The sequence below is a fragment of the Rhinoderma darwinii genome, chromosome 7 (genome assembly GCF_050947455.1).
Source record: "Rhinoderma darwinii isolate aRhiDar2 chromosome 7, aRhiDar2.hap1, whole genome shotgun sequence".
Classification (NCBI taxonomy): Eukaryota; Metazoa; Chordata; class Amphibia; order Anura; family Rhinodermatidae; genus Rhinoderma; species Rhinoderma darwinii.
This window is the reverse complement of record NC_134693.1, coordinates 96,277,779-96,303,550: the sequence shown is the minus strand read 5'-3', so window position 1 is coordinate 96,303,550 and position 25,772 is coordinate 96,277,779. Positions and strand designations below refer to the sequence as shown.

The 25,772-nt window shown below is 43.6% G+C and overlaps 1 protein-coding gene across 5 annotated transcripts in view; it reads left to right on the top strand.

Moving 5' to 3' along the window:
- TNRC6B (trinucleotide repeat containing adaptor 6B) overlaps positions 1-25,772 on the top strand; it is a 175,582-nt gene that overhangs the window by 106,551 nt on the left and 43,259 nt on the right. For all 5 annotated transcript variants that reach the window (XM_075833723.1, XM_075833725.1, XM_075833724.1 and 2 more), the window contains 3 exons: positions 2,957-3,044; positions 16,287-16,656; positions 22,625-25,033. In XM_075833723.1, the coding sequence (XP_075689838.1) occupies positions 2,957-3,044; positions 16,287-16,656; positions 22,625-25,033 (2,867 nt within the window). The remainder of the gene's footprint in view (positions 1-2,956; positions 3,045-16,286; positions 16,657-22,624; positions 25,034-25,772) is intronic.

The following is a 25,772-nucleotide window of genomic DNA, read 5'->3' as shown; positions in this document are numbered from 1 at the left end:
AATGTCTATGACATTTGGAATTGCCTGGCCATTATAAAAATGAACTGGCTCCTAAAGTCTACAGTAATTTGTCCATCCATTCTTAATGAAAAAATTGATGCAACCGATATGTATTTGACAGATGCAATAATTACCCAGCTAAAGTTGTCGCGGAGAAGTCAAAATGATAACAGATTTCCCATCTCAGACATTTTATGACATATTGACAGGACGTTTCATAAATGTCTGATCGATGCAGACCCCACCTCTGGGACTCGCACCTATCTGGGCTGTGACGCTGTGCTCTGGCAACTGCTGCCTGAGGTGGCCGTGTTTTCCCGGAAACGGCCAAGCGCTTTGCTACACTGTTCCCAAAACTCCAGAGCAATGGATAAAGCTAAGCTAGCTGTTTCCGGACAGCCCATTCGCTTTTATGCGAGTTCTGGAAATAGCGTAAAAAAACTCACTCGGCTGGTTCCGAAAAACCTGGCCCTCTCCGAAGACAGTTGCCGGAGCCAAGCGGCAGCAGGTAGGATGTTCTAGAGATAGATGTGTGTCGTCCCCGTCCCCACATCTATAGAACATTTATGGTTCAAGAGTATACTGGTTGAAGAAAAGCGCCCGTAAAACATAATGGGGGGGGGGGCGGGACTGTGTTTTGTACAGTATAGTGAGCCGTGTATGTAAGCTTTTTCTACACTTGAACGATCGGGTTCAGTCCAAACCATGAAGGACAATCTTAAATATCAATATTTCTCCAAATTAATTTAGTAAGAACTCTGTTCAATCCACAATAGTGTTATAATTATCAGTGAAGACTGCCCGATGCTGAGATTCCTGGTCCAAAGACTCATTACACTACCCCAGCCAATGGCTGACATTGCCATTTTTAATTTTTTTTGTTACTCCATTGATTTTTTATTTTTATTTTTTCCTCTCCACTACATCACAAAAGCACTTACAAAGGCAGGAATTTGTCAAACTGATGTGTTGGATAGGTGGCGTCCTATGCCCGCTCCAAGCTAAACGTCACTGAGCTTTATCACTCAGTATGCTTTGTATACTTGATTTTATGTATCTGTATTCAATGGTCATGGCTTGAATGGTGAAAAATAGTTTAATCTGCCATTTATATGGGATGTATATATTACAATGTGGAAACATATGGCTCAGGTTTATAGTCTGGAGAACGTATTGTGATCAAGTCCCTGTCAGGCTTGTATTATGTTTTTGTTAAGGTAGAATACAGTAGTCCCATTCTCAAGTCAATGCGATCCATTACTGAACAGATCAGTCGTATCGATCATGGAAGTCAGAAACTAAGACACCAGTGCAAACTGAGCCTATATCCTGCCTAAAATGTGATTTCTCTTGGTTTATAAGCCTTATTGGCTGAACTAAAAAAAAAATATATATATTTTTTTTGTCTCTAAAATGTATTGTAAATTTTGGCATCTTGACCATACCTCTTCACATAGGTATTTTCCTTCTGAAAGTTGCTGTTTGATCATTCATCTATTGGCACAGTTCTTAGAACTACTCCTTTAGAAGAGAAGCATCTGTGACTGACAATCTGATCAGAGCCTTGTAGCCTCGGGTATTTTGGGTTGTAAACCTTGGCGTGTTGCTGCTTTAGCGTGGTGACCTCAGATGATGCCCCAGACGGTTGGGTGTGGTTACTCCTAATGCCTGTGTAATCTCCCGGTGCAGCCTGATCTGTAGAAAAGCTGATAAAATTAACTCATTTCTGCAGTCAAGTACTTTTACTGATGTGTGACCTGAAGCTGGCCATACACGTTATATGATTAGCTATAGACCTGGCCATTTTTACCTTTCATCTGCTCAAGAACATGCAAGTTCGGCTTGTTTTTATGCATCCGTGGTACTTCTCCCAAAACATCGAATTCTAATTGATTTGCTATAAACGTATACCAGGGCTGATTACTTTGCCCAGCGTGAATGCTTTCATGTACTGATGGGTACCAACGAGAGCTGGTTTCTGTGGGCACCTCTTCACATTTCATATTTAGAACCTGAAAAAGCCTTCTTGAGCCCGGATAAGGCTTCATTTACCTTTAGCCAAAAACTGGACTGGATACCATCATGGAAAAGCGGATATATCGTGCAAATAAAAGCAAAAAAATTATGGTATGGTGGGATAAAAGGAATTAGAAATAAAGCCGCTACTTAACTACGGCATTGTCTTTTTATTATAGATGATCATAGAAGCCAAATTTTCCACCCGTATATAGTTTATACTATAGGGAACATCCTTATGCCTAATGCACACGACCTATATGTGCAAGCTGGGTCCCGTCCATGATCCGTGGAAAGATGGGACATGTCCTTTCTTTCCACAGATCCGAAAGTCGGGTCATTTTTTACGCTCCCGATTCACCCACCAAAGTGAATGGGTCAGTGGAAACTATCGGGTGCCAGTCGGATGCTGTGAAAAACGTAATGTGGTAGGCTGTTGGGTAGCAACCACTGCCAAAAAAGTCTCAATTGAGGAATATACTATTCCGTAATTTATCTTTGCATGGATAAAAGGCATTCCTCTTCCCATCAACCCATTTTCAGGTTTTCCACATTGCACTCTCAAAACGGTAGGTAGTTAAATTTCATGATGTCCATCACTAATCTCAAAGCAGAGCAAATCATTCCTTTCCCCCATCACTGTCCAACTATGCATTCAGAACCATGTACGTACTGTCAGGTATTAAAGCCATCTATTTTAACGTGGTTATGGTCGTCTGCAAAATGAATTATTCGCTGTTCTGTTTATTGACTCCCCCATTGCATGTTGTTGTTTTTGTTTTGTTTTTATTATTTAAAATGTATTTCATTCTTAAATTAGCGTTTAGAATAAAAATACACCATTGAGCCAACATTATGAAGCAGACTTATTTAATAATCTTTATTGAATAAGTAGATTATGCTCTTTTCTCATATATTGTCCTCATTTTTGCATTTCCAGAGAGAAGGAGCAAGAAAGGGAAGAACAGTTAATGGAAGACAAGAAAAGGAAGAAAGAGGATAAGAAGAAGAAAGACGCTGCTCAGAAGGTAGGCTCTTCTAGCTGACACGTTGCATATTCTCCGGTTTCTTCTTGTAGAGTCTGTCCCTGAAACTTTTGCTCTTGGCAGCATAATAATTGATGAGACTGCCTCATTTTAACTGTTCGTTCTGTTTTTTGTTTTTTTTTGTCAAATAAGACTCTAACTCTTGTTATGGCTTCCGTTCATAATTGACATATTTGTTCTTGAAGGGATCCTAATAGATCCCTTTAACTTATAATTGGGTATTTCTGCGTTCCGGTATTCTTTTACCTCAAGAATGGCGCTGCAGACTGTGCTATTCTTGGCGTCAAAAGTACCAGAACCCCTGGCAGAAACCGAAAAATGCCAGTTTGAACCCAACCTAAGAAGCCTAGCAGCCATCACTTCGGTTTTAAGTGGAGCATCCCATGTAATTATCCATTAGGGACGCCTGCAGACACACATGCAGATTTTGCCTTGGATTGACAACGGATCTGTAGTGGAAAATATCTGCCATGTCTGGCCTCAGTCTTAAGGTTCTTTTACACTGACCAATATGATCGACGCTTATTTGCTCCTTTCACAAGGAGCAATGCTTGGTTATGTATGGGTACGAGCGATCGTTACTACGATCTTACGTCCCCATACATTTCCATCATCTCGGCAACACATCTCTGTTTACACAGGAAGATGTTCTACAGACAACGATAATATTTATTGCTGCGTAAACTATATGATCAGCCGTTGAACAAGCGTTCATATGAACCCTTGTTTGCCCGATCATTGGCCCGTGTAATAGGGCCTTTTAGAGTGTGTGTATATTCTAAAAGACGCCAGCATGATACTCCACCTGCCTGGCTCAATGAACATCTTAAGTCATCCATACCATACCCATACCCATTGTTTGTCTATGGAGACTGCATGGCTGTGTTTTTTATTTTGTCCACGTACTTTAGGCCATATAGTGTATCTTGAAGCCTGCTGCCTGTCCTTGATTACTGGGGGAAGGGAAGCCTTAGGCCCCCTGCACACGGCCGTAGCTGTAATCCCTGATTCCAGCGCTGTTCTTGTTCGTTTTTTTTTCTAGACCCCATGTTCCAGAGATATGGCCAACTGTTGTGTTGACTCCCTCTATGCTAATTTGCTTTAGTTAGCCAATGGGGTAGAGCTAGCTTCCCTCCCTCTGATGCTGACCAATCCGCGTGAGGCAGCTTGAGGTTAGTTCACACCCTCTTGGCTAACGGAGTATAGCATTAACTAACAGTGGGCCAAATCGCTGGACGAGGGGGTCCAGGAAAAAAACAAAAACAGCGCTGGCATCAAGGAGGCAGCGCTATTGAGGTCAGTAAACCAGTTCAACTTATATGACCTAGTGACAGGTCCCCTTTAAAGAGGCTCTGTCACCAGATTCTCAAATCCCTATCTCCTATTGCATGTGATCGGCGCTGCAATGTAGATAACAGTAACGTTTTTTGTTTTTTTAAACGTTCATTTTTGCCCAAGTTATGAGCTATTTTTAATATATATATGCAAATGAGCTTTGAAATGGACAACTGGGCGTGTTTTTTTTCGTATGTCCAACTGGGCGTGTATTGTGTTTTTAACTGGGCGTGTTTACTTGTTTTACTAACTGGGCGTTGTGAATAGAAGTGTATGATGCTGACCAATCAGTGACCAATCGGCATCATGCACTCCTCTCCATTCATTTACACAGCACATAGTGTTCTTACTAGAACGATGTGCAGCCACATACACAAGTGTCCTGATAATGAATACACATGACCTCCAGCCTGGACGTCATGTGTATTCAGAATCCTGACACTTCTGAATCTTTTCTGTGAGATTTCCAGCAAGGGAAACAATCTCGTTTACCTCGTAATCTCGCGAGATTACGCATGGCTTGCTGGAATCTCACAGAAAAGATTCAGAAGTGTCAGGATTCTGAATACGCATGACGTCCAGGCTGGATGATCATGTGTATTCATTATCAGGACACTTGTGTATGTGGCTGCACATCGTTCTAGTAAGAACACTATGTGCTGTGTAAATGAATGGAGAGGAGTGCATGATGCTGATTGGTCACTGATTCGTCAGCATCATACACTTCTATTCACAACGCCCAGTTAGTAAAACAAGTAAACACGCCCAGTTAAAAACACAATACACGCCCAGTTGGACATACGAAAAAAAACACGCCCAGTTGTCCATTTCAAAGCTCATTTGCATATATATATGTATGTATGTATGTATGTATGTATATATATATATATATATATATATATATATATATATAAAAAATGGCTCATAACTTGGCCAAAAATTAACGTTTTAAAAAAAACCTAAAACATTACTGTTATCTACATTGCAGCGCCGATCACATGCAATAGGAGATAGGGATTTGAGAATCTGGTGACAGAGCCTCTTTAAGCTGGCCTTACACATTAGGTAAAAGTTAGCCTACTTTGGCTGATTTTGAGCATTACTGTTGATCATCATTTTAAAATTTTACACACCCGGGGCGTGGCTTGGCGCGCAACGGGAGCAGTCGCATGACTTGAGAGCTCCGCTGTGGTCCCGTGCTATATTGATCCTGTGAATATCCTGATCGTTCCTTACCTTCATCATTACGTCCCGGAGATCCAGGCAGCAGTCGGGCGGTAAGAGTGGAGTTATGGGCCCCACGAGAGGTCAAACGGCCACGGAAAAGCTACAGCGCTATGCCCGGGAAGATACCAAAGATGGCGGCGTGCTTCTCTGCAGCAGCGCTCAAAGGGCAGTGAGACGCCTGGCGGGACGACCTCTTCAGCGGTGGTGGAGGAGACAGAGCCCGAACCTACCCCGACGGAGGTGATGAATAAACTCCTGGCAGCCATATCCGCATGCAAGACCTCGCTGACCGGTAAGATGGAGGAGGTGAAAATTGATATAGGCCTCATCAGGCAGGATATGCAGGCCTTGAGAGAACGAGTGACGCATGTGGAGGATAGAGTGTCGGGAGTGGAAGACAGGACGGCGGCCATGCCACGTGCGATTACGGATCTGGAATCCATGACTGAGTTATTAAAACAAAAAAATGATGATTTGGAAAATAGGCTGCGCCGGAATAATATCCGGATAATAGGAATGCCTGAGGTCGGAGGGCCAAGATCCGGGTGAATTCATATCTAAGTGGTTGAAAGAGATACTGCCAGATGCACCTTATTCGCAGGCCTTTGCAGTAGAAAGGGCGCACAGAGTGCCGACAAGACCACCTCCACCGGGGGCCCCTCCGACGCCGATGCTGGCCCGGTTGCTTAATTGTAACGACAGGGACATGATTCTACGCCAAGCCCGCCGACTGCAAGGAATTAAGTATAATGGCGTCGCTATATCCATATTCCCGGATTTCTCGGCGGATCTACAAAAGCGCAGAGCTACGTTCATGGCGGTGAAAAGGCGGCTGAGGGATCTCAATATCCCATATTCTATGGCGTATCCTGCAAGGCTGCGGGTAGTGGATAACGACCGTTCTATCTTTTTTAACTCTGCGTTGGAGGCCGACGATTGGGTGAGAGGGAAGAGATCGCCCCGCCGCGTGTGATTCCTTTGAAGGGGGAGGATGGAAAGTGCTGGAATTTAAAGATGGTGCTGGAGTTCCTCATGCGCCTGATGCAGGCTAAAAGGTTTCTTTTTGCTGGTTGGTCTCCTGTGTTTAAGGAGGGATTCCAATGTTACGGTACACCCAGCTTGAAGATTTATCCGGCGGGCGGATAGATCCGGAGGCCCTGAAAAGGGTCATTCTTATCCTCCCCATTTCATTTGGATTTACTGCCGGGACTATCAATCCGTTACCATTCTCTTCACGGAGCTTGGCCTATACTGGGAAGGAGTGACCCGGCCGAAGTGAAGAAGGGGTCTCAGTTGAGAAATCGCATGAGAGATCCTGGTATCTGCACAGGAAGCATATTGCGGTTAAATATTACTGATGTATTGTTTAAACTGATGATTGATTTATAGTCCTCCTGTACGAATTTATGGAAAGGGCTTAAGATGTAATGTGGTATTTGAAGATGCAGATAGGGAAGGATACGTTAACACTGCCTAATAGCACGGGGCCTTCCCCGTTACTCTTTGGTGCCACGAGGAGGGCATGATTCGGCAATGGCCTATGTGTCATCTCGCATTGCCGATACAATTTACTGTTTATATGTTAGTTCTGTCGTTTATGTTTTCAACGCCGTATTTAGGCGAAATTATACTCATTTATGAATGCAAATGTCTAAAAAGTCATACAGTGCAAAGAAGGTGGGGAAAGGTCGCTAGGGAAAGTATATTGGTATTATGCAGGAGTCGGGAGCCATCTTCCCTCCGAGGCAGACATAGTTACCGGGTCCACTAATGGAGTCTATACCGATCGTGTCTTGGAATGTTCGGGGGCTGTGTACCCCGAGGAAAAGGGCGGCCATTTTTGCATGTATCCGTAAATTTAATCCCTCTATAATATGTCTGCAAGAGACGCATTTAATCCCAGACAAAGCGAGATTATTGCATAGACCTTGGATCCAATGGTCTTCACACTCTTTTCATACGTCCTACTCCCGGGGGGTATCTGTATTAATCCACAAATCTCTGAGGTGGGATGCGGTCAAACTTAAAGTGGATAAGGAAGGTAGATATGTGTTTATACATGCTTACATCGACACTATACCATTTATATTACTGGGCCTATATGTTCCTCCTCCAGCGAATATACAGATTTTACATGAGGCTGCCACATTTGCTGCCGCTTATCCACAAGCTACGGTACTGGGCATGGGGGACCTTAACATGGTCATGGATCCCAAATGTGATAGATTTAGAGGGGAAGTGGATTTTGGGGCTGCACCGGTGGCTCCAACAGAGTTGAATTTGCTATTTCAAGAAATGGGTTGGATAGATATATTTCGGTGCAAACATCCGAATGTAAAGGTATACTCATGTCATTCTATCGGTAGGAATTCCCTGTCCCGTATAGATTATATCTTTGGGAACGCTCTAATGGTTCCGATGGTAACGGATATTTCTTATGAAGTAAGGGGAGTGTCCGACCACTCTCCGATGGTAGCGCGATTCAATCACCCAGGGCCTGTGAGGATTGGTAGCTGGAAAATTCATCCATTCTGGCTCACCCTGATAGGGCCACAAGATCGCATACCAGATCAATTGGAGGTTTTTATGGGATACCCTGAAGGCCTACTTGAGAGGCTGCTTGCGATCTACAATCTCCTACATAAAAAGGGAAGCGGCAAAGGAAGAGGGTCAGTTGGCACAGCAATGTAAAACATTGGAGGGCGAATATATAGAAAACCCATCGGAAGCAAATAAACATGCATGGCTGACGATGGGCCGTAAATACTTATTACTACAAGAAAAAGCTGATAGGAAACTTTTTTGCTCGGCAAACCTATTTTGAATTGGGAAACCAATCAAGTAAATTGCTGGCTCATTTAATTCACCACAGCTCTCAGAGCTCAGCAATACTAAAGATTAAGGACAGTCAGGGCCGTGAGTTGACTGATACCCCTAGTATAGCGGCCCGATTCACCCAATTCTATAGGGACTTATACTCCTCCCAGTCTACGTATGATTGGTCCGAGTGTGTATCATACTTGGAGGAATTGAAATTTCCACAGTTAGATGTGGCAGGCAGGGATATGTTAGAACTTGATATCACGGAAGATGAGGTTACACAGGCATTGAGTGATATGTCGAAGGGTAAGGCAGCGGGCCCGGACGGGGTACCATTGGAGGTATATCTTCGTTATTCTGACCAGCTCATTCCCCCATTATGCTCTATGTATTCGTATGCCCGGGGGGAGGGAAAACTTCCGGATAATTTCTATGATGCCACAATTGTAGTGTTACTAAAACCTGACAAAGACCCTAGGGACTGTAGTTCTTACCGTCCTATTTCATTACTGAATCTAGACTACAAGATACTTGCAAAGGTACTGGCAAATAGACTGAATAAGGTGATATTACAACTCATCCACCCGGATCTGGCAGGCTTTATGCCTGGGAGGTCCACATCTGACAATATACGCAAGGTTCAAATTTTAGCTCAAATAGGAGAGGCACTGAAGGAGGACTGGGCAATGGCATCTCTTGTTGCGGCCAAAGCCTTCGATTCCGTTGAGTGGGCATATTTGTTTGAAGCATTACAGAGGTTTGGTTTTGGCCCAATTTTCATTAAATGGATAAAAATCCTGTATAAGGATCCGAAGGCACAAATTTTGATTAATGGTATAATGTCCCCTTATTTTCAACTCCGTAGAGGTACTAGGCAGGGGTGCCCTCTCTCCCCGCTATTGTTTGCAATAGCTATTGAGCCTTTGGCGATACGTGTCAGAACGCACCCAGAATATCGGGGAATAGTGGTGGGAGGACGAGAGGAGAGTATTAGTTTGTACGCTGATGACGTGATATTGTATATGTCATACCCGAAGGACAACTTGGGGCTAGCTATTGAAATCCTGAACCAATTCGGTAGATTTTCTGGCCTACATGTTAATTGGAACAAATCATTTTTCATGCCTTTTGAAGGAAGTGGGGTGGGCGGATGCTGAGCACGGTTTGCAGTCTGTTTCATACCTGTGATCTGTATTGCCAAAAATGCAGAGAAGTTAAAAAAAAAAAAAAAGTAAAAATGAGAATTTAACCCTTTCTCCTTTAAAAGTGCACACCTCTCCGAACCCACACGAACATGTTTTTCATGGACGTCTGGCGTAACGTACATTCTGCCTGACCGCAACGTATTCGGCTACGTTGAGACGACAGTGAAAAAAAAAATGGCCATTAAGAACAGATCAAATGTCCGTTTTCCATGGCCATTTTGCATCAGTGTGTCTCCAAATTTTCATCCATTTCCAGTCAGTCTGCGCGTTTTTCATGGCCGTTAAACTGATGAATTTCATTTGTCAGCCTTTTTTGTCGCAACCCCCTGAAAACACCCAAAGGAAAGGTCTCATGTTCACCTAGACACTATTTACAGCCTTCCCTGTAGGTGCTGCCACACAGGAGAAAGCACACCCCCCCCCCCCCCCACCCCCTATTGTAGTAATTTTCCAGGATGGTCCCTGTAAATTCTGGACCGTTCCGGAAAATTCGCTGCAGCTGACAACTATATACAATGCCCCTTGTACTAGTGCCACACTACACTTGTTGTGCGTGCAACAATAGCCGACATTTATTAATAAACTTTTTGCTAAATGCCCGGCACACTCACTGATGCAGTGCAGTTTTCTTCAGGTGTGGTCTCTAGTATTAACGCGTTCTGCAATGAAGTCATCACGCCGCTTTTGCAGAACCCGTGAAGACTAGAGACAACACCTGAAGAAGACGACGCTGCATCGGTGAGTGTGTAGGGCATTCGGCTTTTTTCCTAATTTAAAACCAGATCGTAAAATATAATATTTATTTAATTTTTTTGTTTTGTATATACTTTTTTTTTTTAATTCTACTTTCTGTACATAATTATGGGGGGCAGCCATCTTGCCTGAGCTGGTGTTAACTGCATTTAGAGATATGCGGTGTAGGTAATTTTCTGATGACACACTCACTTTAACCCCTTAAGGACACAGCCTTGTTTTGGCCTTAAGGCTGGGTTCACACGACCTATTTTCAGACGTAAACATGGCGTATTATGCCTCGTTTTACGTCTGAAAATAGGGCTACAATACGTCGGCAAACATCTGCCCATTCATTTGAATGGGTTTGCCGACGTACTGTGCAGACAACCTGTCATTTACGCGTCGTCGTTTGACAGCTGTCAAACGACGACGCGTAAAAATACAGCCTCGTCAAAAGAAGTGCAGAACACTTCTTTGGACGTTTTTGGAGCTGTTTTCTCATAGACTCCAATGAAAACAGCTCCAAAAACGCCGCGAAAAACGCCGCGAATAATGCGAGTTGGTCAAAAAACGTCTGAAAAGCAGGGTCTGTTTTCCCTTGAAAACAGCTCTGGATTTTCAGACGTTTTTGGTCACTACGTGTGCACATACCCTTAGGCTCAGAGCCCATTTTTCAAATCCGACATATTTCACTTTATGTGGTAATAACGTCGGAATGCTTAAACCTATCCAAGCGATTCTGAGATTGTTTTCTCGTGACACATTGGGCTTCATCTTCGTGGTAAAATTTGGACGATATATTCAGTGTTTATTGGTGAAAAATTGCAAAATTTAGAGAACATTTATAAAAAATTGCATTTTTCAGAATTTAAATGCATCCAAAATAGTTACGAGTTCACATTTCCCATATGTCTACTTCAGATTGGCATCGTTTTTTGAACATTCTTTTATTTTTCTTGGACTTTACAAGGCTTAGAACATAAACAGCAATTTCTCATATTTTTAAGAAAATTTCAAAAGCCTTTTTTTAAGGTACCTGTTCAGTTCTGAAGTGGCTTTGAGGGGCCTATGTATTAGAAACCCCCATAAAACACCCCACTTTGAAAACTAAACCCCTCAAAGTATTCAAAACCGCATTTAGAAAGTTTATTTAACCCTTCAGGCATTTAACAGAAACTAAAGCAAAGTAGAGGGGAAATTTGCAAATTTAATTTTTCTTGCTAAATTTCAATTGTATTCAATTTTTTTCTGTAACACAGAAGGTTTTACCAGAGAAACACTACTAAATATGTATTGTCCAGATTCTGCAGTTTTTAGAAATGTCCCACATGTGGCTCTAGTGCGCTCGTGAACTAAAGCCCCAGAAGCAAAGAAGCACCTAGTACATTTTGAGGCCTCTTTTTTATTAGAATATATTTTAGGCAGCATGCCAGGTTTGAAGAGGTGTTGAGGTGCCAATGCAGTAGGTATCCCACAAAAGTGACCCCATTTCGGAAACTACACCCCTCAAGGAATTAATTGATGGGTAATGTGACCGTTTTGACCCCATAGTTTTTTCACATAACTTATTTGAATTGGGCTGGGAATTCAAACCAAATAATTTTTTTTCCAATAATATGTCGTTTTGGCTGAAAATTTCTTATTTTCACAAGAAATAAAATACCCCATTTTGTTGCCCAATTTGTCCTGAGTGTGGCAATGCCCAATTTGTGGTGATAAACTGACATTTGGACCCATGGGAGGGCTCAGAAGGAAAGGATCACCATTTGGCCTACTGAAGCTTTCCTAGTGCTAAGTCATGTATGCAGAAGCCCCTGAGGTACCAGTACAGTTGAAACCCCCAAGAAGTGACCCCGTTTTAAAAACTACACCCCTTAAGGCATTCATCTAGAGGTGTAGTGAGCATTTTTACCGGAGACATACACCCCATAAACTGTAATGTGGGTTCTCCTGGGTACGGCAATACAATGTGGCTGTTATCCGCTGCCTGGGTACACGGCAGGGCTCAGAAGAGAATGATGAGGGGGATAAGATGTGCGGAGTACATCAGGGTAAGTAAAACTGGGGCAGATTAAAAATCAAGGGATGTATGATACATTCTGAAGCACTCTTTCATACGGAGCCTTAGTTTTTCGGGACACGTGTCGCATTGATATATTGTGTCCTCCCTTATCCCCCTCTTATAGCAGACTTTGTACCTCTTTTGACTTTTTCTCTTCTTGCCAGTTTGGGGAACTTCTCCTGGAAAGTGTTGCCCTGGTACGATGCGTGTGGCCCCGCTTCCAGAAGTACTGGGTGCCCCCCCTTCTTGGTCCCTAAAAATTAGTTTCTTGATAACCAACTCTTGAAATTCCAGGAAAGTTCCCGTCTGGCCTGCACATCGACGTAGCACGTACACATTGTACAATGCCATCTGTATGATGTGCACGGCCAGCTTCTTATACCACACCGCATGGCGCTGTAGGGCTTCAGGACTTGATCTGACAAGTCCACCCCTCCCATGTACCTATTGTAGTCCAGGATGCAGTCTGGTTTGGGGGTCTCTGTACTGGTACCTCGTACAGGTACATGGGTACTGGTGTGGGCATGTATTGTTGTCAATACAAGGACGTCTCTCTTGTACTTGACACACAATAGGTTGCTGCTAGAATGTGCCCTGCTCTCACCCCTTCTGAGTGTTTGCCCAAGCAGAGTCTTAGGGAGGCCTCTCAGATTTCTTCTAGCAGTGCCGCATGCCGAAGGACTTCTGGAAGCGAGGCAGTTGAAGAGTGGGACGCCGGTATAAAAATTATCCAGGTAGAGTTGGTAACCCTGGTCCAGCAGTGGGTGCACCAAATCCCACACAATTTTTGCATCAACTCCCAGTAAAGGGGGTGGGGGCATTCTGGGGGCTGAGCACTGGTGTCCTTCCTTTCATATATCCTAAATTTGTAGGTATACCCTGATGCTCTCTCGCACAGCATATACATCTTCACGCCATACCTTGCCCTCCTACCCAGCAGGTACTGGTGGAATTGAAGCCTCCCTTTAAAATGTACCAAGGACTCATCAATAGAAATACACGTCTCGGTGGTGTATTCTTGGGAAAACCGGGCACTGAAACGGTCTAATAGGGGTCTCCGTTTATACAAACGGTCAAAACTGGGGTCATCTTGGAGTAGGCAATGCTCATTAGGAGAAGCAAAGTATTTCCTAATTTATTTATTTTTTAGGTTCCTGTTCAGTTCTGAAGTTGCTTTGAGGGGCCCATATATTAGACACTCCTATGAAACACCCCATTTTAGAAACTAGACCCCTCAAAGTATTCACAACAGCATATAGAAAGTTTATGAACCCTTTAGGTGATTCACAGGAATTTAGAGCAAAGTAGAGGTGAAATTTACATATTTATTTTTGTCAGAAAATCCTTTTTATACCATTTTTTTTATAACACAAAAGGTTTTACCAGAGAAACGCAACTTAATACGTATTGCCCAGATTCTGCAGTTTAAAGAAATATCCCACATGTGGCCCTAGTGCGGTAATGGACTGAAGCACCGGCCTCCGAAGCAAAGGAGCACCTAGTGGATTTTGAGGCCTCTTTTTTTATTAGGCACCATGTCCGGTTTGAAGAGGTCTTGTGGTGCCAAAACATTGGGAACCCCCCAAAAGTGACCCCATTTTGGAAACTAGACCCCTTGAGGAATTCATTGTAGTTTTCTTGGGGTGCATGCGGCTTTTTGATCAGTTTTTATTCTATTTTTAGGTGGTGTGGTGACTAAAAAACATCAATTCTACTATTGTTTTTTTTGTTATATATTATATATATATATATATTTTTTTATTTTTATTTTTTTACAGCGTTCACCGTGCGCTATAAATTACATATTCACTTTATTCTGCGGGGCGATACGATTACGGTGATACTATATGTTTATAGTTTTTTTTATGTCTTATGGCGTTTGCACAATAAAATACGTTTTGTAAAAAATCATTCACTTTTTGTGTTACCTTATTCTAAGAGCCAGAACTTTTTTACTTTTCCATCAATAAAGTCCTGCGAGGACTTATTTTTTCGACTTTTTGATCTCATTTTATTCCATTTTTTGGGAGGTGAAGTGACCAAACAATTGTTTACTATTTTCTTTTACGGCGTTCACCGTGTGGGATAAATAATGAAATAATTTTGTAGTTCAGGCCGTTACGGACGCGGCGATACCAATTATGTATAGTTTATATCTATAATAAAGGACTGATAGGGGAAAAAGCGGGATTTTTACTTTTATTACTTTTAAAACTTTTATTTTCTTATTTTTACACCTTTTTTTTTTTGTACTTTTTTTTTTTTGTACTTTTTTTTTTTACTGTATTACTTAGGCCCTGATCGCTATTCTAATACACTGCACTACGTGCGTAGTGCAGTGTATTAGAGCTGTCAGCTACTCACTGACAGCAAGCATAGTGGGTCCTGACTTTGTCAGGGCCCACTAGGCTTCCGTCGATGGCATAGCCATTGTCTGGTGTCCGGTTGCCATAGTCACCATCGCCGGCCGCTATCGTGTAGCAGGCCGGCGATGGTAGCTTAACCCCTAAAAAGCCGCGATCTCTATTGAACGCGGCTTTTAAGGGGTTAATCAGCGGGGATACAGCGATCGGTCCCTGCTATAGGAGCTGCGGCAACTGCTGTACGAGACAGCAGCTGTCATTGCTCCTGTATGTGTCGGGAGGACGGCCGAAATGGCCGTTATTTCCGAGACGTACTATTAGGTCATGGAGCGCGAACGATAGTTACCATGACCTAATAGTACGTCCAGGAGCGGGAAGGGGTTAAAGCTTAAATAGAGTATTTGTTTTCTGAGCTATCTGCAGAAAAAACTATATTTTTTTCTGACCATTTTCCCTTAAAAAAAAATAAAAAAAATAACGATATTGCCTCCAATTTTAAAGAACGACGCCCTACATATCTTGCAAAAACATGTTGGGGTAGACTAAGAAACAAACAAAAAAAAATCTCCTTTTAGAACGCAGCATTCCAAAAGGGGAAATTTTGTTCTGGTCATGGAGGTCCAAAACACCCCGGTTATGAAAGGGTTGAACTAGAACATGCTTCATCAATCGGAATAAAACTACAAATGTTCAAAGAACTGTATCCTTTAAACCAGATAACCAACTATCAGGGCAGAGTGAGATCATTTCATACTTCACATATTAGCTGCTTGCAGTCACCATATTCCTTCCATTATTCATACAAAAAAAAAAAAATATATAATAATCATCTAATTTTAAAAGTGCATATGTCACCTGTGTATATACTGCCCTACATACAGTAAGGGCAGCATAGTATGGGTGGGGACAGCTCCGCTCTCTTGGCGGTGATTAATGGTTGCCTCTGTGTACCTGCATATACTGCAGCTCAACAGTGTATCCGGGTGGGAGGGGGCTGGCTCCCTTCATGAACACCCCAGACAATATTTTTTGTGGTGTTATTTGGCTAATATTGGCTTATTTCCTCATAGATTGTAAGCTCTTGCGAGCAGGGTCCTCACTCTGCTTTTTTTGAATTGTAAATGAATTTTGTCAATATGTAGTGCCTGATATTGTCTGTACAGGTTTCCTGTGAATTGTAAAGTGCTGCGGAATATGTTGGCGCTATATAATTAAAGATTATTATTTCTTATTATGAGTGCGCACCGGTCTACATACTATGCTGCCCTTATAGTCTATAATAGTCTGATATATCCGCTTTAATTCGTAAATGATGGCTGTAGAGAGTTCTGCGTCATAATTGCAAGAGATTTTTCCATATAGGCTTTTCTGTTATTTCAGATCTAAATCCAATCTCATTTGAAAATGACCGATTCCTGTTGGTAATGGCTTTTCAATGCTGCCTTCTATTTCATAATTATTATTTTTTTATTTGTAGGTCACAGAACAAAAAACCAAAGTGCCCGAAGTGACGAAACCAAGCTCAAGCCAAGCGACGGCCGCCAGCCTACCTGGCAGTTCCCCCTCGCCACCAGTAAATGGTGGCAACAATGCCAAAAGGGTGGCAGTGCCGAACGGACAACCGCCCAGCACCGCCCGCTACATGCCTCGGGAGGTGCCACCGCGATTTCGCTGCATGCAGGACCACAAAGTGTTACTGAAACGTGGGCAGCCCCCTCCGGCGTCCTGTATGCTGCTGGGGGCAGGAGCAGTGACTCCCCCCTCCTCCACTGCACCAGGAACTAGCCCGGGCAACGCACAGCCAGGGACAGGAGCACTGCTGCTGGGGGAGAGCGGACCCGCTACAGGTGAGGAAAATCTCTCAAAGTTTAGGTGACATAATAAAGACGTTGGTGCAAAGAATTACACACTGCAGTAACCAGAAAGTAGTGCAAACGCCGTAAAAATATCTACACCGGATAGGCCCTGCCATTATGCCAAACATATTGAATTGTCCATTAAATTGTGCTATCCACATAGCGGTGACTATAAAATAATCATGTAGCAGTGCACCCAGAATAGTCATTGCTGCAGAAGTGTCCACATAAATGCACAAGTACTCCTATAGTACTGTACACGGCTTTATGCTGCGCTCTACCCCACGAACAAAAAATTCGCTCTGATCCACTCATATGTAGCGGTTTCTTCTTGTGCCAATCCTTGCAGTCAGAGACCAGCTCTAAAGAATTACCTTGGGCAGAAGGGATTTATAATTGATCTGTGATTTTTCTTGGATCATACCAGGAATTATGGCCCTTTTTATTTCTTTTTTGGCAAGGGATTGGGGATCTCTACTAGCTGGCAGTAGACCAATCCGTGAGCTATATTGCTAAAACTAGGACTGAGAGGATTATTTTAATCTACATTGATTTTAAGTCTGTGAGACAATTTGATAATTTGACTAGCAAGGGTCCATTGAAATCCAGCATGCCCAATACTTCTTTACTCCACCCCCGACGTCTCCTTTCTGGGATCTTTCGGAGTGCCCCCATACGCATTAAATCAATGGCAAGTTCAGCTGACTTTTTAAACTAATGTGTATGGCCATCTTAAGACAATGAGCACGTTGATGAAGCATCGCATGGTGTAACCCAGAAGTCCCCATAATATGGTTATGACCTTGGTGCTATGTTTCAATAATCATATGACGACCCTGGTGCCAGTGGTGCACACAAGATGTTTGCAGCTGCCAACCGCATGGGAGACACTTGCGGCGGGGACAAGAGCAACGTGTGACTCCCGAGCCTCTGGTTGGGGAACACTGGTATAACCTATGGTTTGTTTTTGTATTTTTGACTAGGTGGGATAAGACTAGGGCTGGGCAATTATGACCTAAATAAAAATCACGACTAACTGAACATGTAAGCTTGATTACGATCATTGAACAATTATTTAGACCACACACCTTTTGAATGCCGTGCCCCCTATTTGCGTGCTATGCCATTGAATTAATATTTATCCCCTGAGCCTGCTGTATATTACAGGTTTAGAGCCAGGGGGTACACATACAGCATCTATATATTATACAGCTAGCACGCCCAGGGGGTATATATTATAAATAGTAGTATAACATAGGGTTGCAGAATGCATCGAAATATCGTTACTATATTGATGCCGTGCACCCTAAAACGGTTCAATACTGTCAATTTATGTATTTTGATACAAAGCTGTGCCGCACAGCTTTAGTATTGTAAACACATGATTTTAGTCAGTAGCAAGGTGTGATGTGGCCGGCGCTGCTCTACTGAGTGGTGGTGCCAACACTGAAGGCAGAGAACATGGCGGGCGCACTGCAAAACGCCCCCATGTTCTGCCTTCAGTGCTGCGTGTGTGTGCGGGCGCGCAATCAGAAGCGGGGCAATGGCTATATTACACAGCCACAGCCTCGCTTTAACCCCTTCCTGCCGCAGCCCTTTTTCAGATTTTCATTTTCGATTTTTCCTCCCCTCCTTCCAAAAGCCATAACGTCTTTATTTTTCCTTGATTTTTGCGGGACGAGTTGTAGTTTTTCGTAGCACCATTTATTTTGCCGTATAATGTACTAGGAAACTGGAAAAAATATATTTGTGGGGTAGAAAATGAAGAAAACAGCGATTCCTCCATGGTTTTTTCAGCGCCGTTTTTCCGGAATTTACTGTGCAATTAAAACAACATATTAATTTTATTCTGTGGGTCAATACGATTACGGCGAGACCAAATATATATAGTTTTTTTCCTATATTTTACTACTTTTACAAGTAAAAACCTAAGTGTAAAAAAGAATTTATTTCGTGTCGCCAAATTCCGAGAGCCACGACTTTTATTATTTTTCTGTCGATTTAAGTGGTATGAGGGCTTATTTTTTGCGGGAAAAGCTGTAGTTTTTAATACCATTTTGGTGTACATGCAACGTTTTGATGTCTCTTTATTTCATTTCATTTTTTGTGGGCGATTAGGTGACCAAAAAATATAGATTATGGCGATTTTACAACTTGATTTTTATTTTTTATTTTTTTTACTATGCTCTAGGGGGAAAAGGGGTTATTTTGAACTTTTAATTATAATTTTTTTTCTTTACATGGTAAAAATGAGTTAGTTTTTTTTTATTTTTTATATTAGTACTAATGTATTGCAGTATATCGTGATTCTGACAGGCAACTGCAATGCCGCTAGTTACTCTGAAGTGTCGGCTGTAACAAACAGCCGGCATCGTATGGAGCGGATTCACTCCGTGAGCCCGTTCCATACTTCCCCCTACCCGACTGTCGGGAAGGGGTTAATGGTTAAGATCAGAGAAATCCCTTGAATCGTTGCGATCAAAGCTGACCACCGCATTCCAGGGGAGAATGAGAAGGGGATCTAGGGACATACCGTTTATGGGCAGACAACCCAGGGTGCATTGAAGGACCCCAGGGCTCTCTGACCATATTTCCTGTTGTTAGTGCATACTTAGTACACAGGCAGTTGTTAGGACATACCTATCAGTACACAGGCTAATGTACTGTAATATAGATATGCCAGTACATTAAAGTTTAAAAATAGAAAGTAAAAAAAAGAAAGTAATAAAAAGAACTAAGAAAATGCACACATTTTTTACAATAAACATTAAAATAAGTCAATACATAAAATATACACATTCAGGATCGTCGCGACCGTAATAACCAGCACAACAAGTTTATAGTGTCATTTATGTGTACGCTGTAAAAAAAAACAACTTCTTTCTTTCACTTATTAATGTGAGATATTATGAATTTTGAATAGGAACATTAATAGGTACATTAATAGGAATTAACCCTATCATGTACCTCACACATTAACCCAAGGTTGTCAATTATAACTGAGCAACACAATGGGGTTAATTACTATTAATGCGAGGCACATGGAGGTTCAAATTCATACTACCACGTGCCTCACATCAGAAAATGGAAGGACTTTTTTTTTTTTGGTATAGAAAATCGCAATGCTACACAAAGTATAGGTATCGAAGTCCAAATTCTGGTATCGTGACAACCTTAGTATACCATTCCACTAACGCTTGCCTGAGGCAACTCGGTCAGGTTCTTCCAGACTAGTGTGTTCTTATTCTTTGAGGACCTTCTAACCAGCTTCTTTTCAGCATGAAGAAAAGTATACAAACATTGAAGAGTAGCAATTTATTAGAGAAGAATCACAGGCCGTGCTCGGTGCGCAGCGGTGCGCAGCGTCAGCTGCCTCTCTGCTGCCGTGGCCGCTCCCCCCCTGGACGGTCCCCATGCTTTCTGCTTTGTTTTGTAAACAAAGCAGACCGCATGGGGACCGTCTGGGGGGGGATGAGCGGTGACTGCAGCAGAGAGGAAGCTGATGGAACAAAGCAGAAAGCCTGGGAACTGTCAGGGGGATGAGCGGCGACGGTTGACCAAAGTGGGCTAGCTGTAAATAGTGCAGTGTTGGCACTGTGCCGTGCGTTGCTCGTGGACGGGGTGGGGGACCACTCTTGGCTCAGGCAGGGCCCACCGGATGATTTGGTGGGTGTTCTTGTGCCTGTATATATGCCTCAGCAGCCAGCCTGAAGCTGCTGTAACTGACTGAGCTAAAATGATAATCCCTGCACTCCAGGCAGCCATACATTTTGGTGTTCTGGAGGAGTATCGTCGATGCCGTCACATTAAGCTTGCTCTGCAATTTGCAATCCCAAACGTCCGTAACCGTATGCTATCCAGTCAGAATCGCTGATATGTTAATCAAATGTTAGCGATTCTGATTAGTTAGCATACAGTTACGGACAGCAGTGGCTGGGCTACGTGTAAAAACCGAAAGAAACGAAATGCGCAAGATTTCGTCTGTTATCTGCACTTCAATTATTTCTCGATTTAATTTCCCAGCCCCAGATAAGACCTAATAAGTGTTTACACCAAGAGTAATTTGAGATAAAAGGTAGTGGTACATATTCGAGAATCATTACACTACATCTTTGCAGTAGAGGTGGGATGTAGGATGTATTTAATCTGTGCAGAATTGTGGAAAAGGCGCATACTCTTCTCGGCATGTGGCAGGGTCTCTTTACAACACAAAGGCCCCTTTCTGTGGAAAGCTAGCAGTGTACATGGTGTTCTGGAATAGCTTTTCAGGCTGTAAGAATCTCTTTCACGTACTGAGGCCTCTTGAGGGGCAGCTCTTGTGGTGTCCAAGACTTCTGTCCAGACATCTGTAGACTCTTATGTAGGTCTAAAAACTTGGCTTTTATTCTTCAGAGTGGAAGAAAAAAAAAAAACGGCTCCCCAATGATGTGTGTTTGTGTATACGTCGTATGTCTCGGTCGGTGTACCCATAGAGACACACACACCTATTTCTACTATGTACTAATACAGGTTATCTTCCTCAGTAAATATTTTTCCTATCTTCTTAGGAACAGTGGTTTAAACGGGTATTATGTGTTAAGATGGAAGCGTTTGTTATTTTTTATGTTATTTCTTTTATGTTTTATATAATAAATAGTAAATACAGGGAGAGAGGGGCTGCTGGATTCTCAGGCACTTCTACGCAAAAATACAATGGGTTATCCTTCGTTTTTTGATCATGTAAATTACACTTACAAAAAATAATTCTTACTGTGGATGCAAACAAAACAAAGTTGAAAGGTGTGTTTTTTTTTTTTGTTTTTTTTTTAGTTTGTCAATGACAGTCGCATACAGTTGCATGCGTTTGACAGACTGTTTAGAGTCCTGATAAACGTGGTGTTAACCTGGCCTAAGGCCATTTAATTAGTATATGCCTTGGCCCTTTCATACTGATCGGGGAGCTTAAAGGGGGTATCCCGCAAGCACATGTATCCCTTATCCACTGGATAGGGGATACATGTGTGATCGCTGGGGGGCTGAACGCTGGGACCCCCAGTGATGAGAACAGGGGGAACGAAAGTTCCCTGAAGTGCTCCATGAGGATGGTGCGCATTCTCAACCAGCGCTCCATTCATTTCTAAGGAGCTGCTAGAGACCGCGGCCAAGCAGGCGCTCCATACTCGTGGAGCACTTCGGGGGACTTTCTAAGGCCTTATGCACACGACCGTAGTGTTTTTCTGGTCCGCAAATTCCAGGACCGTGTTCTGTGAAATGTCCTCCGCAGTTCATCCGTATGTAATCCGCACTTCATCCGTATGTAATCCGCAAAATGCGGATAAAAAAAAAAAGCCTAGGTAAAACAGGATGACGACAGAACTCATTCCCGGTCGTCGCCTAGCAACACTTCCGCAAATCCGCAAACTGCGGTTGACACACGGAGGTGTACCCGCATTTTCCACAGGCCCATTGACTTCTATGGGCATGTCCGCATCGAATTTGCGGGCCGTAATAAGACATGTCCTGAGTTTCTGCGGCACGGATTTACGGACATGCGGAGACCCGTGAAAACACGGATAGTGTGTATGGGTCCGCAATTCTCCCGTGGATTTGCGTGCGGACGCAAAAACACGTTCGTGTGCATGGGGCCTAAGGCTTTGCTGATCCAACAAAACTGAACCTAATCTCGCTCCCACACAGACCGCATTTTAGCAGAGTCTACAAGTTCTTACCCAAAACATATCCAGTTAGACCCCTCAAGGAGCCAGTTTTATTTTATTTTTTATATATTTTTAGTAGCCCAGCTGTAAGAGTTTACAGACATTTAATAGGAAGCCCAAATGTAAGCAAAAGCATAGCATTGGCTACCTGGTTCCTGGTTTTTCTTTAGCCCTGTCATATAATATATTGTCTTCTGAGCATTTAACTATATTATATATCTTTTAAGTCTAATTGTACTCTCCTTTATATATATTTTTTCCAGATTCATCGTCAGGTGCAGCTGCTACTTCAAATTATGCAAATTCCACTTGGGGCTCAGGAGCCCCATCCAGCAGCGGCCCTAACGTAAACCCTCCCCACGCCTGGGACAAAGTGATTGTAGACGGGTCGGATATGGAAGAGTGGCCTTGCATAGCTGGCGTGGACGCAGAGCCCCCTTCCGACAACGCCACAGACAACAACAGTGCCTCGAACCCAGCCTCTGAGAAGTGTCCCCCACAAGGAAGCACCACTAATCATAAAGGAAGGGGGGGCCAAGGCCAACAACAACAACAACAGCAGCAGCCTGGCAGTGAATGTATCCAGGGGGTATGGAAAGCTGACCCCAAGGCTAAGCCCGTCCCGTCTTCCAACCCTGCTACAGAGGGCGTTAATAGACTAGGAAACTGGAGGAATATGGGTGGGTCTGAAAGAACGGGGCCTGCCTCTGGTTTCAGCAATTTTAACCCAAATACCAACCCGTCGGCCTGGCCGGCCCTGGTTCAGGAAGTCAGCAGGAAAGGGAACCCAGAACCAGATGGCAGCTTCTCCAGTGCACAGATTGGCCCCACGGTTCCAACCTCTCGAGAGCAGCAGTCAAAGATGGAAAATGCGGGTGTCGGTTTTGCAGCCTTAGGCAGGGAGCCAGCAGCAACCCATCACACGGACGGACCAAAAAATGGAAACACTAACTCTACGAACTCAAATTCTTCAAATCCCCTTGACAACAAGGGAACTGCCTTTGGGGTGGGGGATGCCTGCCGAGGTTCTGACCTCTCTACTCAAAGCACTGGAGAACGAAAGAGTGGAGGGGTGGGCACTTGGGGGACAACAAGGGGTCAGTCTGTCACAGGAGATGCCAGTAGTGGACATGGCAATTCTGGGAATAATGGACGAGAGAGGGAGGATGCAAGGAAAGTGTCTTCATCTCATAGACCCAATGGGTCCAGGGGAGATTCTTGGGACAGCAAAAGTGGTGGCAATGGTTCTTGGGGATATGGCCCACAGGCAGATCCCAGTGAAGTGAAGTGGGGTGAAGGGAACAAATTGGTGGCCGGAGGGGTGTCTCAGGGAGAATGGAAGCAGCCGTCTGGACAAGAGGACTTAAAAGTTGGAGATTGGGGGGGTTCAAGCCAAGGAAATTCTAGCACTGGAGCATGGGACAATCAGAAGGGCCACTCACTATCTGAGAACCAGGGCAACACGTCGTCATCGACCTGCTGGGGCCGATCTCCCAGCTCTGCAGGAAGTGAGGCAGGTGGGCTAAGCACTGGAAGCAACCCCAAAGCTGGGGGTAGTGGAGACAGCTTGAACTCCTGTAATCGGCGTTCACATAGACCTGCTCTCCCAGATAGTCAGGCTGTTTTGCAGTCGATGCTGAATCGAACAGACTTGGATCCAAGAGTACTTTCCAACTCGGGCTGGGGCCAAATCCAGATAAAGCAAGATGCAGCATGGGAAACAGAGGAAGTTACATCTCGACCTGATGGTAAAGCAGACCGTGGCACTGAAGGCTGGGAAAATACATCGCAAGCAAAGAGCTCAGGGGGTTGGGGGGATGCCCCCAGCCAAAGCAATCAAAATAAGTCTGGTTGGGGAGAATCCCCTGCCCCTGTTTCATCTGGTCCGGAATGGAAGGACACCAAAGCAACTAGCTGGAATGACTATAAAAATAGCCCATCTGGTTGGAGTGGTGGGGGGGGGAATGGGGGTGGGATTGGTGGACGTCAAGAGGAAAAGGCAGGTCCTGGATGGAACAATGATAATCGTTCAAATACTGAACAAGGTTGGGGTAATCGACAAATTAATCCTGGAAGTGGATGGTCTGCTGGAAAGAATGGATGGGGAGGAAGCAACAGTGAGGACATAGAGCCTCCCAAAGGCCCTGTTGGCTGGGATGGCTCAGGAAACAAAGCTTCCTCTGGCTGGGGAGAAGTAGGACAAAATGATGTTGGCTCTTGGGGCAATGGGGCTAGCCCTAACCCAGCTTCTCGAGGTGGTTGGGAAGAAAGTAAAAGACCACCTGGAGGCGGTAATTGGGGAGAAACACCTAGGCCTCCTGTACCCTGGAACAAGCAGCAGGAAGCTACACCAGCTGCACCGTCTTCTGGCTCTTGGGGCCCTCAAGCTCCAACATCTGGAAATGGGCGGCAGCCACCCACCCCAGGATGGAAAGGTGGTCCTGCCCCTTCAGCGTCTAAGGATGAAGAGCCAAGTGGCTGGGAGGAGCCTTCAACGCAATCCATTGGACGAAAAATAGATATTGATGATGGTACAGCGGCCTGGGGGGATCCTAGCAATTACAATTACAAGAATGTTAGCTTGTGGGACAAGAATGCGGAAGGAAACCCAGGACAGTTGCCACGGGAGCAGGGAATGCCAGGGTCAGTAGCCAGCAAGGCTGCGCCATCAGGTATGGGTATAACCGTTAATACTATTTAATAATAAAGCTTAAATTTCCGTTTTATAACTGTACAATCTTTATATTTTACCCTAACTTCAAAGTCATGTAGTATTCTAGAAAATAAATGGTCTGCATGAATGTTTATATTATTTTCATTGTTAATCGTATGGTTATTGAAGCACATCCTGTTGATGAAAAAAAATATCTTTAAACTTAAAGAAATTACCTTTAAAATGTACGTTTCGGAGTTGACATCTCGTGTGATGTCTTAATAGTTTATTTAAAGAGAACCTGTCACCTTAAAGGGAACCTGAGAATGTAGTCCAAACTGCAGGAAGGATGTTATAGAGCAGGGGGAGCTGAGTAGATTGATATATATTTTTGGGGGGGAAATGAATCTGTGTAAGGCACTGTTCACCTAGTGTTATGGTCTCCTTTTTTAATGTATACGGTGGGAACATCTCAAACGTATACGTTAAATGGAGGCTGTGACGGATCCCATACAGTAGGTCATTACCGTCACTCATTGGCTATGATGGTATCCGTTCAACGTATACTCTATGAATTTTCAAGACTGTTTATGATGTATACTTTAAACTGATACCATTATAGCCTAGGGGTGACAGGTGCCACTGTTTAACATGAATGTCAGGAAGCTCCAGTAACTGTACATATATGGACGGTTATGACTGTAGTTTCCTTATCATACTTCATTCCCCTGCTTCAGTCGACCGATGCCCAGGGAAGC